Below are 13358 nucleotides of genomic sequence, written 5' to 3' on the forward strand. Positions count from 1 at the left end.
TGGCTCTTCAGTTAAGGAAACCTACCAAAGTGGCGAAGGTGTCTGTAAGACAAAAACGCTAAATATTGCTCCATGGAATTTTGTGAAAACAATAGAAAAATAATTTCCTATATTTACAATTTAACCTTGGCTTGTAAACTCTCAAACACACTTCAAAGACACATTCTCTAGTCCACAAACAAAAACACACAACACCACTCTTTTTTTTCTTTTTTACCAATAAACTAGTCTTTTTTGTTCTTTTTTTCTTTTTTTGCTATTTACATTGGTACCTAATGTGCAAATTAATAATTTAAAGTAGTGTAAAACTCCCAAATGAATACAAAATAATATTTTACATTTTCTAATGGTGAGAGTCCATGAACTTGTTACATACAGAGAAAGAAGAATACCGTAGCCCGTGGAGTAGAAACCTGGAGGTGAACTGAAACACAGCCAGCATCTTTGGCCAGGAGACAGTCAGTTAAGGACAGCATGGTATTTAGGCATATTACAGGAACAACAAACACGACATTGCTAAGATGGAGCTGTTTTACAGTGCTTATTAACTTTTTGTTAAATAACAAGTCCTAAGAAAAGGCCAGATACAAGAATGAAGCACTGAATTACTCTTGCACCCAACTAATGAGGATACAACGTGGCATTGGAGACTAAATGAGTATTACGACCAGGCAGAACTTATCTTACCCTCAGTGATTTTTATCACTCATTTCAGCCTGTGAAACACCTGCATCGCTCTGCACGGTGTATGGTTTGGACCTTGTCTCTACGTCAGCATATGCAGTGAACGGTGACCAGCAATGTAAAAAAAAAAAAAAAAACGAAAAAAAAAAACAATAAAGCCACCTGCCAACGGACGACAATCGCCCCAGTCCCTGACATCTGAGCAACGGTGCCTCTGATGTTCTGTATCTGAAGTGGACACACTAAACAAACAACATGGGGGTTTCCTCTCAATTTTTGTGTTAAAAGATCACAGATCCAGTTCATTAGAACGCTTCTGAGAGCATTCCATTTTGTGTCATATACCTGAGAACAGCTGTAGTCCTAGATTTGAAAACTTTTTTTTTGGCACATGATTTTTTCTGTGGAAATTCTACATAATGAACAGGAACTGTTTCAGGTAAACAGTTAATGTTTATGTAAGCATGGCAGTGTTATAGTGAGAAAGGACAGAATCTATTTCCTGTATGTATGCCTTTCAGCAAGAGCCCCTCTACTCGCAGGTTATTATGGTGGACTACAGGAATATAATGTGCAAATAAAAAGGTTCATGTTCAGGTTTTCATGTTCATCCTGTTTGACTAATTTCTTCCAATTAGCCTGTGTAACACATTGTGATTTACTTGGATGCAGAGCTGGGTTAGTTAGTGGCTGTTGTTCCAATCCCTTGCTCAAGAAAAAAACAATAACTGTCAACATCATAGATGCATAGAAAAAAGAAAGTTTGCTGACATCGAGAAACTTATTGCTTTTTAAAATTCACTAGTTACCTGTGCATTTGCCTCTCTAAGTAGCACTTTTCACCACGACATGAAATTATATTTTAACAGACTTCAAGGTCCAGTCTGGACAGTATTGCATTTAATTTAGTTGAAACAATTCTAAACAGAGTTTCACTTCCACTTTATTTTAAGCCATGTGCATATGCTTTGTCTGTTGATTTTTAATACTATATTGTTTTTGCAATATGGCTTCTGGGAAGATCAGCACAGATATGAGCTTTTGCTCCTGAACAAAGATAAATACTGAATTCAGCAAGAAATTAAAGTAATCACACTAATCTCTGGCCAAAGCTGTGGACTGATGTCAATTGCACCTCCTTTGTTATCAAGTAATTGTGTCTTTTGATACTGAGAGAAAGGTAACAAGAATAAAAGCAAAACGGTTCTTTAAATAGAGTAGGAAATTTGTTCCGTTTGTCTACTGTTTGCCATTATCTGGTGTTATTCTTGTAGTGAAGAGGGCGATTTTGCTTCTCCCTCCCTTTGAGGACATCTGTGGTGGTTGCCTGCACCAGCCGTGCACTCCGGCTGGCGTGTCTGCATGGGCTATCCAGGTCTGTGCATCTTGCTCTCCCTCTCTCTGCGTTTCAGCTCCTCCCTGTAGCAGTAGGAGCAGTAGTTCTCTGTTTCCGGCCGGCCGTAAAAGGAGCAGTTCTCCCTCTTGCAGCGTTTCTGCTGGGGGCAGTAGAGGGTGCACCCAGCGCTGCGGCCTTTGGTTTTGTCGTGGCTCAGCCAGCCCCGAGGGGAATCCTCGTCGGCGAACTCCAGGCAGTCGCGGACATCGCTGGCGTTGAAGCCGTTGGTGTAGGTGTGCGACTTGTGTTCTCCAGGCATGTTGTAGGAGAGGGACTCCGTGGCCTCCACGGTGCGCACCCCCGACATGCGGGCGGGGCTGTAGCTCTGAGAGGAAAGAGAGCGGTTCTGTTGTGGGTATGTGGCACAGGTCTTTAGGGTACCCACCACAGGCTTGTAGGGGTCATCCTGAAAGCTGGACGACTGCAGGTTGACGTCTCGTAAATGAATGACGCTCTGCCTCTGAATGGGCGGGGTATGGCTATAGTGGGCAGACACAGGGATGGGCCCAGATTTCTTAGCACCGTTACTGGGGGAGGAGAAGGGGGCGGGCGTTGGACTGTGCCTCTCCTGGATCTTCAGGGCCAGTTGGGAGTTATGGCTTTGGTGCAGGACCGGGGAGCAGCCCTCGTTGGGAGAGCTGTCTGACCTCTCCTTCTGGAAGGTGGTCTCCTGCTCTGGCTTCTTCAGGGCTATCCCATTGACCGGGGGCTTCTTCTCGGCTTCCTTCCTCTTCTGCTCCTGCTCGGCGGTGAAGCGCTCCTGGGCGCTGGTCAAGTAGAAGCTGATCATCTCCTCGTGGAACTGGTGCCGGTGGCTGGTCAGCAGCAAGCCGGCGAAGATGAACTTGCGCTCACCCTGCATGGCCGCCCGCAGGATGTTGAGGCTCAGCTTGACGTCCGTGCTGTACTTCCAGGGGTCCGAGGCCCTGTCACCCAAGGATGATTTGCCTGAGCCGCCACGCTTGTCCACCGGGGAGGCCCCCGACGCCCTGTCAGTGGGGGACGGGCTGGTGGCCTTCTCTGAGGAGGACGTGCTGGCAGACTGTCCCGACTCCTCCTTGCTCCCTTTGCGGGTCTTGGAGTCCTTCTTCTTGGCCTTCTCCCCATTCTCACTGTTGCGGCCGTTGCCGGAGCTGTTCTTGGTGATTTTGCCGTGGACCAGCCCCCCCAGACCCCCCATGTTCTTCTTCAGCTTAATCCCCAGGGTTTTGCTGAGGCTCCCGAGTTTGTTGGCGACCGAGTCGGTCCGGTTCTTGTCCTTGTCCTTGTCCTTGCGCTGCTTGTCCTTGTCTTTGTCCTTAGCGGGTTTGCCGTTGTTGACGTTGGAGTTGCTGCAGACGGACTCACGGTCGGAGTCCATGGAGTCGGCCAGAGACTGCACATCCTCGCCCGCCGACGCCGTGGGAGACTCTGGCTGAGCCAGGGGAGCCTGCGAAAGTTAAGGAAAGGGGAGCGAGAGGCAGAGAGGGAAGGACAGATGGAGGGAGAAGGAGCAAGAGAGGGAGAGACAGTGCAGAGGCGATGGAGGGAGGGGGAGATAAACAGGGGTGCAAGGAGAGGGTGATGGAGGCAGTAGGGGAGATTGAAGAAGAAGGAGTGGAGGGAGGGACAGAGATAAAGGGAGATGGAGGGAGAAAGAGAGAGGGGAATGGGTTGAAGAAGGAGGATGGGGGGGTGACAGAGGGAGAACAAGCAGTAAGAGGAAGAGAAAGGGAAATAAGAAGAGAGAAAAAGAGAAAGAAAAAGGACAAAGGCTATGAGACCTCCTTTTGCTGAGAGAGCAGTGCTATGCATGTGACTCAATTCAATACTGGGAACGAACTGTACATTCCACCAGAACATAAACATTATTAAACACATCTTTAGTACCTGTATGGATTTTCAAAACCTCTTTATATGTTAAATCTTTATATAAAATATTTACGATGTACTTATTTGTTCTTCAATTGGTTCCCTCTGATTCATATGCCTTTTCTACAATGAAATAGGAGGGATGAGTTTTTGAAACTAAATGCCCATGAATAAAAGGTGTAGCCAGACCAAAGACTGAATAATGGTACAAAGATGGATTAATAAAAAGGTAATTTGCCATGAATTGTGCTCATTTTCAAATTAATCCTATTCCAGCAATGTAGTGTGAAATATGTAGCATTATGTCATGAATCCCAGAGTGTCTGAAATGCTAACAGAGAAAAGTTGCAGTCTACACAGGTTGTTAAACAGCAGCTGACAAAAACCAGCACAAGCCAATGCATGTCAATATTGCCCAACATTTGTTGGTTAGAAAAGAAAATGAGTACCCTTGTTTCTGATGGGATCCGTATCCACGTTACATTCATGTAGTTGTGCAGGAGGTTGAGTTTAGCTTCCAATGACAGGATGAGACTGGACCAAAGGAGAAATGATTAACATCAACATACAGTGGAATTAAATTAATTTGAAACAACACAGCACAACATCAAAAACACCCTTGAGGGACAGCAGTTAAACAACAGATCACACCTTGGAACACACAGGGTGGCTCCATGACTAATTGCCACAGGTGATGATTTGTGCCTGGAGTAAAACTTTAAGGAACATTCTCTTCACAGAAAGCAGCTCCTTTGCATCTTATTTTCAGCTGTTTGTCTCTGACTCAACGTTACCATTAAAACAACATAATTACCGTGCACAAAAGGTTTCTTATTACCCTTTATTTGTGGAAAGTGAACAGAATGTGCCAAAGTTTACATTGGCACTCAGCAGAGCTTCTTTACTGTGATGTGCAAGGCAGATGTGGTTTTAAAGGCATTATTGCAACACAGGAGTTACAGTGAATATAGTTGGCGTGACAGTTTCTAACCCCCCTCCTTGGACCTGCTGTAAACTGTACCATGGAAAGAGGCCTCGCAAGCATGCTCTAAAATGACACGCCTACATGAAAAGCTAATTCCACGGCCACTCAAAGGAGCCCTTGCTGCCTACTCACCATGTACCCAGGCATCTCATTGGAGCACGTGTGCTTTAATCAGGCGTTTTAAGGACATGTTCTACACAAACCACTCAAACAGAAGATTGACTAAAGTACCATCCAGGCATCATTCCTTTGCCTCTCGGGAGAAAGCAGGTCTTCATGAAACAGGAGAGCTCATAAGAACCGGCTCTCCACCCTTTGTTATGACATATGTTCCTTGGAGACCATTAGGTCCTGACCTCTGCAGAGCAGGGCTCCCTCACACAGTAGTGCTTTTCCCTCTTCCTTCTTCTGTGCTAGAGATGCCCAGTTAAGGACAGGGGACAGCGGACAAGGGATGAACCAGAGGGTACTGGGACTTACTTGGCCAGCTTGGCGTTGTCATTGTCATCCCTCCCCCATTCCCAGTCCTTTCCTGGGTCCACAGCGAAGTGGAGGGACAGCAGCTTGTGTTCCGAGTCGGTCAGCGGGATGACGGCTGGCACAAAGAACAGGGAGGGGTTCACGGAAACAGCTGACATCGACACACTCTCCCTCTCAAACACACACACTCAACAGCACATATATGCACATATATACACACAGGAACTGGCAATCGAGGAGCAGAGAGAGTTCACACAGTGCAACACTAACATTGTAGGAATATATATTTATGAATTCACTGGCTCGGGAAAAAGACATTTACATTTATTCATTTGGCAGACACCTTTATCCAAAGCAACTTACATAGGTTACAGTTCTTTACACTGTTATCCATTTATACAGCTGGATATTTACTGAGGCAACTGTGGATTAAGTACCTTGCCCAAGGGTACAGCTGCAGCGTCCCAGCAGGGATTGAACCGGCAACCTTTTGGTTACAAGTCCTGCTCCTTAACCACTATGCTACACTGCCGCCAACCATTTAAAGACCAAAAGACCATTTAAAAGACTAATAAAAGTTTGAACAATTTATCTCTAACTGCCTTTGATAAAGTGGGGCCTAGCAGCCATCACAGTTTGTTTCTCTTTGATTGTTGTGATGGTCTGTGATGCTCTTTGACAACGTCTTTCCCCGCAGAGATGCTAAAATGTGAAGAGGCCTTGAAATGTACAGCTTTGTCATACAGACCCCTGGAAAGAGGAACGACTCAAAATCAATCAAAAAAAAAAAAGAGAGAGAAAAACAAGGGCCAGACAGGAGTGTGTGCTTCCTGTGCAGTTTGTCTGTCACTTTGTTTCCAAAATAAAGCAGAAGAGTAACTGCCGAACCGATTCCTGCCGCCAAACTACTCTCTCACACTTCACACAGACGAGAGAGGCTTCCACCCGTCAGCCCGGAGACACTGCCTGTTGAAACAGAGGACATTCCAGTCTCTCCTGTCTGGAACCGAAGGCACATAAAGCCTTCTGCTGACAGCTCTGGGCTGTGGCAAAAGCAGCAGCGCTGGAGGTTCACACCAAACGGAAGATGGGTATGCAGATTACACTGAGTCATACTAATAACACTGCAGCAATAAACCTGCTCCTCTGCGTGTGTGTGTGTGTGTGAGTGTGCGCGCGCGTGTGTACATGTCTGTGGGTGCGTGTGTGCGAGTCTGTGTACACATCCGTTCATATCAAACATTGAATCCGTTGCTATGTTTGTGTAAAACAGTCCACGAAATGAACTAAGGTCCAATAGGGCAGGCAAACAGTTTGTCTTGCTGCCTCATTCAGTCAACATCAGGAGTGCATTCTCATTGTATTCAGCTCACTCCAGATGCAAGTGGAAACAGGCCAAATTCATCACCAATGACAATGCATGATCTTGGTCACAGTCACTATGCCCTTCAGGGGAATGAGCCATGCACCTGTTTGCTTTGGAAATAACCTGACCGCACTGCGACTGATCTTGCTGGAGCACACGCCTCCCATCCCACCGCCCACCCACCCACACTCCAAAAATACCCCCCATAAAAGTACTGGGCTAATGCTGGACCGATTACAGGGCCTCCTGATATGAAAGACTTCACAAGGAACAAAGCCAGGATGGAGTTAACAGAGGCACACTAAGTGTGTAGGGCAGGGGTGTGAAAGCACAGCAAAAGCATTGTTTCGGGCGTGTAAACACGGAGGGCTGGGGGAACTGGGATCTCGCTGTGCGTTTTCCCCAGCTCAGACCAGCCCTCTGTACGCTCTGTCCTGGGGGGGGGGGGGGTTTAGATGTGAGACTCCCACACTGCAGCTGTCTCCTGCTCCTCTTGGTTCTGAGCCCGCTGCACACGCCATTCCTGCGCTGTTCTGGTACCCGCTCCAGACACTGCACCCCCCTGCCCCTCCGCCCAACCCCCACCCCCCCCCCCATACCCGCCCCCCCCCACCCCTCCAGGGGGACCTCAGCGTACTGTATTTACTATCCCCACTGGCAGCCACCAAACGCTGTCCTCAGCCGACCTTCTGGAGTGGAATTTGCATGGATGACATCACAGCCCTCCCAGAAATGCGGGGGAGCGTGCCAGTTGCGCCTTGGATGGCTTATTTGGGAAGCCTGGGGGACGGCGCAGAGGAGGACGCAGCGGCGCGAGGCGGAGAGGGCCCGACGGAGGAGTTGAAAAGGAAGAAAGCGAGCAAGGAGGAGGAGGTGGACCGGTTCTGTCTTGCTCCGGCACGTTTTCTCCGCTTTCTTGCGCCAGGCCTGCTTCCACTCGCGGGGGTAAACAGGGACAACGATTGCGGCAGAGATTCCCCCCTATCGATCGTGCCGGTTACAGGGCCAGACAAAACAACACGTAGCTGCATGTGCAGGGAGCAGCAGAATTACACACCGTGGAATTCATACTGCCTGGTTGCCATGGTGAGGGTCTTAGACAAAACATATTAATTCCGCAGAGAAATGTAAGGCTCTGGAGTATAGCTCACACACACACACACACACACACACACACACACACACATACGTGCTCAGACACCCGGCTCTAAGGTTAATTTATTGAGCCTTACATGTCTTCCTCACTCACTTGTTAATGATAATTTGTTTTATATGATTACCTGTGCTTTGATCATTGTGCATTGTGCAATATGATTAATCCCCTTACCACCCATGTCTTGGAGGTTTAGACACCACTGACCCATAGCGTTATATTAACTTCAAGCAATTTGAGAGGCTAAACCAGAATAACATTATATAGTCCACCACAGCCTGGTCAGCACTGGCAGATGCTTTAAAGAAATGAGCAGATCTTCACACAATGCTGTGGATTACAGTGCGGATTATAGATCTGTGGATTATTATTTTCTAATACTGTAAGCAAAAAATGCTTGCTATTGCTTAATAAATTGCAGTTCATTTGGAAGATAATCCTTGGATGTAAGATATAGGTGGTGCACATGACATAAAAATTTTAAATTTGACACCTTATCATAAAAGCCTGTGTTCACTTGCAGGTGATGCCTTATTTGGGGTTACTTTAAACCGTGGCGCACCCTGGTGGACGTGAGTAAACATTACATTGTTTCCACTAAGTAAAATCATTTTAAAAGCAGAACTTCAACTTTGCAGTGTAAAGGGAGGCTCTGGGAGGCTCTGACCCCATTCTAAGTGATGTAATACCATCAGCCTGGTCTGATTGGGTGATTTTGAGAGCAGAGGCAAAAGAGTCCACCTATGCTGTGCTGTGATTCATCATGATATGTCACATTTCTAACACTCAATATGACCACATGGGAGGTGGACAGCAAAATATTTCTATATCTTTTCTCAGGATGAATACGACATTCATAAGCTGAAACATGGCAGCAGTCACAAGTACACAAATATTACAACATTTATGAAACATTTCTATAAAAATTGTTTTTAACTATTTTTAAATAATTTGATCATTCACTGAATAACGGCATATTTTTATTCAGTAGTCTACTGTTAAGCTTTTGATAGAGTTTTCTGAGCGCTGAAGTGGTAGACTGGTTGTAAAAATGGCTCTTTTATACTGGTGATGGTTGAAAGGACCATTATGTGATGCCAAAGAAAACCTAAAGGTCTTTTAATACTGGAAGCAGATCTAAAAATAACTCCAGACATTTACTTGGACTTCTCAAACTTAAACCACAGCAGAAAAAACAAGAGCATAGAAAGCAGCCTCCCAGCTCAGAAAATCAGCTCACTCAGGTATTGTGTGTGTGTGTGTGTGTGTGTGTGTGTGTGTGTGTGCGTGCATGTGTGTGTGTGTGCATGCATATGTGTGTGTGCGTGTGTGCGTGTGTGTGTGTGTGTGATGTGTGTGTGTGCGTGAACCTGTGTCTATTTTAGCGGGTGGGAGCTGATTATTGAAGAGGACACAGAACAGGTTTCTGAAGAACAGATTATTGCTCTCAGCAAACTGCAGAAAACTGATATATTTCCAAAAAAGATAGCTGTGTTTTTTTTCTCTATCAAAGGACCTCTTCCTATCAAAGGAAACATTACATTTTTCTTGACCGAATATAACACATGAACCTGGTTGCCCTTTTCCTGCCAGACAGCCATTAACAACATAAAATCAACGTGGCAATTATAACTGGAATTTGGATTCCAGCAGAGAAGTGTCGTCTTGATTTAAGACCCACATATCAAAAACCTGGCTACATCATATATTAACCCACATTAAGTGGACCACATTATTTTACCACAGTTGCTAGAATAAAATCACACATTAACGCACACACACACAGGCATGCATCCTTGTGGGGAGCATCAAACAGCGAAAGACCTCTGTGACCTTTCTGGCAGCCCAGTGTACAGCCCATCGTGGCTTACCAAGAGCTTAGAAGAAAAGGGGCGTGGCCTGAATGTGGTCTGTCAGGGCTGGCTCTGGCTAATTTGCTGCAGTTAGAAGTGTGTGTGTGTGTGTGTGTGTGTGTGCGCGCGCATGTGTGCGGTAGTCTGAATAAGGGCCTGAAATATTACTGCTCTCACCTTTGTGTGCCTGATGCTCTCAAGGCAATTAATGTTACAAAAGAACGACATAACTTTCATAGCTCTTTCCCTCAAAAATGCACATACCAATGACTTTTATGTTATCAGACTGCATTTTACGTGCCTTTCTCATAGGTATGTCAACAATGCTTTGCCAGAGATGTGAACCTGCAAGTTTAGCTCCCTAGCCCCCAATGACATACAGCAGCCCTATGAAGACAGAAGACAGTTATATCCATCTAATTACTAGATGCATCTCTCTCTACTTATGGAACAAAAAATCTCTTTGTGCAATATCCATAAATCAAACAGCACTTAAATGTAAAAACATTACAGTAGCTGCCCTTTATGTGCTAATGTAAATGATCAGGAATAATCACACTGTTGTACATGCTGAGAGATGTGATCCAGCTGTAGTCAACAGCTGTCTGGTCATGGGTTCCTGTTAATACTCAGGGGAGGTGCACCAACAAAGCTTCACTCTAATCTGCTCACTGACCACAGTCACCACAGCAGAGGGGTTTTACAGCACAATATCCGGCAGGGTAGCATTAATGGAGAGAGCGCCATCTGCCGGCCGCAGTGGTGTCTACCATTCTGGATTTAAAACGCAACCACAGATTCTCAAAAAAAAAAGAAAAAGAAAATACTGTGACTGAACACAGATGTTAAACTAATGGGCCATGGTGCGCTTGCTGCTTCACTTGTAAGTCCTGAAGGAAATCCTTTCTTAAGTTGCTTAAGCGGTCTTGTCATTCTGTAAACATGTCAGCGGTTTGTGGCGTTGCGTGACTGAGGCTATCGGAGCCGAGCTGACCCAGACCTAATCGTCCTGTAATCACCGGGGTTCTGGCTGCGGGGCCGGCACCAGAGCCCTGCTGCCAGACAGTGGGGTTTGGACCGCGGCCCACGCCAATGACAGGCCCTGTGCAGACCTCAGAGAGTGGAATCTGTGCGCAAAGATCCTGCCTCAGGAGGCCTGTCAGAGGGGCCCTGTTTGTCCATTCTCTGCAGAAGAAACTGCTCATATTTTTGCACAACAATTTCTGATGGCTGTTTCCAGCCTGGAGCTGCAGGAGAGATTCAATACTGCAGTGGGGACGATGGGGACGGTGTTTCCTTTACGTCAGGTTAAAATCTTTGTGTCAAGCTCTGCACAAAACCATTCAAAAGCAATAATCCAGCCAGGTGTGGGAACATGCAACAAATTCATAAAATGCTAATATAAAAATCCCCAAATCTCACCCCTAGTCACATATTGGTGAGTAGTGATTGGCTGCCTTTACTAAGTGATGATTCTCTTTACTATGTACCTACCCTCTGACCCCATGGATCTGTAAAAGATGGAGTTTTTCATACACACTCAAACAGAATCTCTTCTAGTAGTGATTTCAGATATCTCACCTACGACTGGTCCACACCGTACCTTGGTATTTGGCTCTACCAAGACCTTACACTGCAATGACTAATCAGTCCATAACTTCCTGACTGTTCAGTTGGTACTGTGTGTAATGTCAGTCCCAACCTTTCATTATGTTGTGATTGGTCGGTCTTCACCTTACTCAGTGCCCTGATTGGGCAGTTGTCAGACTGGCAACACATACATAGCTCGATGCTGTGATCAGTCACTCCATACCTTGGCTGTATGTTGTGAACAGTCTATCTGCAGTGTTGTGCAAGTTCACACTTCACAAGAGCTAGCTCAAAGTTCAGTTCACACAAATAAAAATGAACAAGTTCACAGTCCAAGTTCATTTTTTCCGTTTTTTTTTTTAAATGAGCTGCTCCAGGGACTATTTTATGTGTACATCTACATGCACAGTGATTGTTATGGGGGATATGGGCAGTTGGTTGCGAGCTGTTGAGTTGTCCATCTGATGAGTTGCGCTAATAAAAACATCTGAAGTATGGAATAACGCCGTCCGTGTTTATTCATCAAGCAGTAACTTTATCACACCCAAGGATTCCAAATCTTGCGCAAACTTGAACAAGCTCAAGTTCACGATCTTTAGTTGCAAACGGATATGTTCAAGTTCACCGTTCACCGAAAAAATGAGCACATTCAACGAACGTGCTCTTTTAACGCGTTCATGCACAACACTGTCTATCTGTAGCTTGCTCTCTACCTCAGTCTCTACCTGACTCTGTACTGCAATTGGTCAGTCTATATAAGGCTCTCATTGCTCAGTGCATACCTTGTTCTCGCTGCTGGTCCTTCTGCTCCATAGACACCAGCGCAGAGAAGTGGGCTTGGTCATAGGCCAGGACCAAAGGAGAGCAATGGCAACGGTTGGGAGGGACCTCCAGTGGTAGGTAGAGCCCTCCAAATGGAATAGGAGCAAAAGCTGAAACGCAAGAGGAACAGAATTAAACAAAAAAGTAAGAAAGACATACAGTTAAACACTTGCTTTCAGTAATTTGAAGCAAAATGTGGACTACCCAATATAGAAGATGTTGTCTAGAGGATGTCTTGTCTCTTTATCAAAACAATGAAAAATATCCAACAGACAAGCACATTTACGTTTCAGCTAAACTGACACATCATCAAACTGACACATGAGTCCTTAAAGCTCTATACTATATTTTTAAATTTTTTTGCAAATGTGAAAACTCCTTTGAATCCATGGCAATACCGGCCTACCACTCATAATAAAGTCTGCTACATGTGATTTACACACATGTAAAACTGACTTAAACATGTTTCTGATTTATATACGCACTGGAACGCACAGACTGCCGTTTCAGAGATGGGCTCTTATGATGTGCTTTAATTAAGATGGGGGTGTAACTTCTTTGTGCCACAGCTATGCGGATTCTGGCTCTGAGCTCAAGACAAATTCCCATGTGACCAGGCCACTCCTGTGAAACATGGAATAAGAGCCACACATACAAGCAGTCCCACTTTGAAAGCCCCAGTTAATGACGACCTGCCCTTATAACACTCAGAATACTGTCAGTCATTTTTTATGAGACCCAAAAAAATCGATTTACTTAAATACAAGCTGGGGGGGGGGGGGGGGGGGGGGGGGGGTGAGAAGCAGAGCAAGAAAGTTATGAAGTTAAAAAAAAAGAGTCTGAAAGGGTAACAGGTTTTTTTCTCATTGGGATTCTTTGAGCTTGTTGTGTTTCTTGCTTTTCTTAGTTTAATTTGTTGTTTTCATTCAGTGAATTTGTGTGGGGCAGTTGAAGAATACTGCTGTCTGGCTTGCCTTGCATTTAAATAATCACCTGTCTGAATTGTATCTTGTTGTTCCTTGTGGCCAGTCATTCCCAAATGGTTAGACAGGGGCTTTATGTTTATGCTGTATTTTATGTGTAAGTATATATAAAGGTACAAATATTTATACCGAATCCTATGAATATTTGACTTTATACCATGTTTATCTAGTTTTACCTAATTTTATTTCCTTCCA

The 13358-nt window shown here is 45.2% G+C and overlaps 1 protein-coding gene across 4 annotated transcripts in view; it reads right to left on the reverse strand.

The window, feature by feature from the left end:
- Window positions 1-356: 356 nt before the first annotated feature.
- LOC118782313 (OTU domain-containing protein 7A-like) overlaps window positions 357-13358 on the reverse strand; it is a 77897-nt gene continuing 64895 nt past the window's right edge. For all 4 annotated transcript variants that reach the window (XM_036535621.1, XM_036535624.1, XM_036535622.1 and 1 more), the window contains exons 10-13: window positions 12141-12290; window positions 5397-5511; window positions 4381-4465; window positions 357-3509 (exon numbers count right to left, since the gene is read on the reverse strand). In XM_036535621.1, the coding sequence (XP_036391514.1) occupies window positions 2052-3509; window positions 4381-4465; window positions 5397-5511; window positions 12141-12290 (1808 nt within the window). In that variant the 3' untranslated portion in view covers window positions 357-2051. The remainder of the gene's footprint in view (window positions 3510-4380; window positions 4466-5396; window positions 5512-12140; window positions 12291-13358) is intronic.

This window comes from Megalops cyprinoides, chromosome 8 (assembly GCF_013368585.1).
Source record: "Megalops cyprinoides isolate fMegCyp1 chromosome 8, fMegCyp1.pri, whole genome shotgun sequence".
Lineage (NCBI taxonomy): Eukaryota > Metazoa > Chordata > Actinopteri > Elopiformes > Megalopidae > Megalops > Megalops cyprinoides.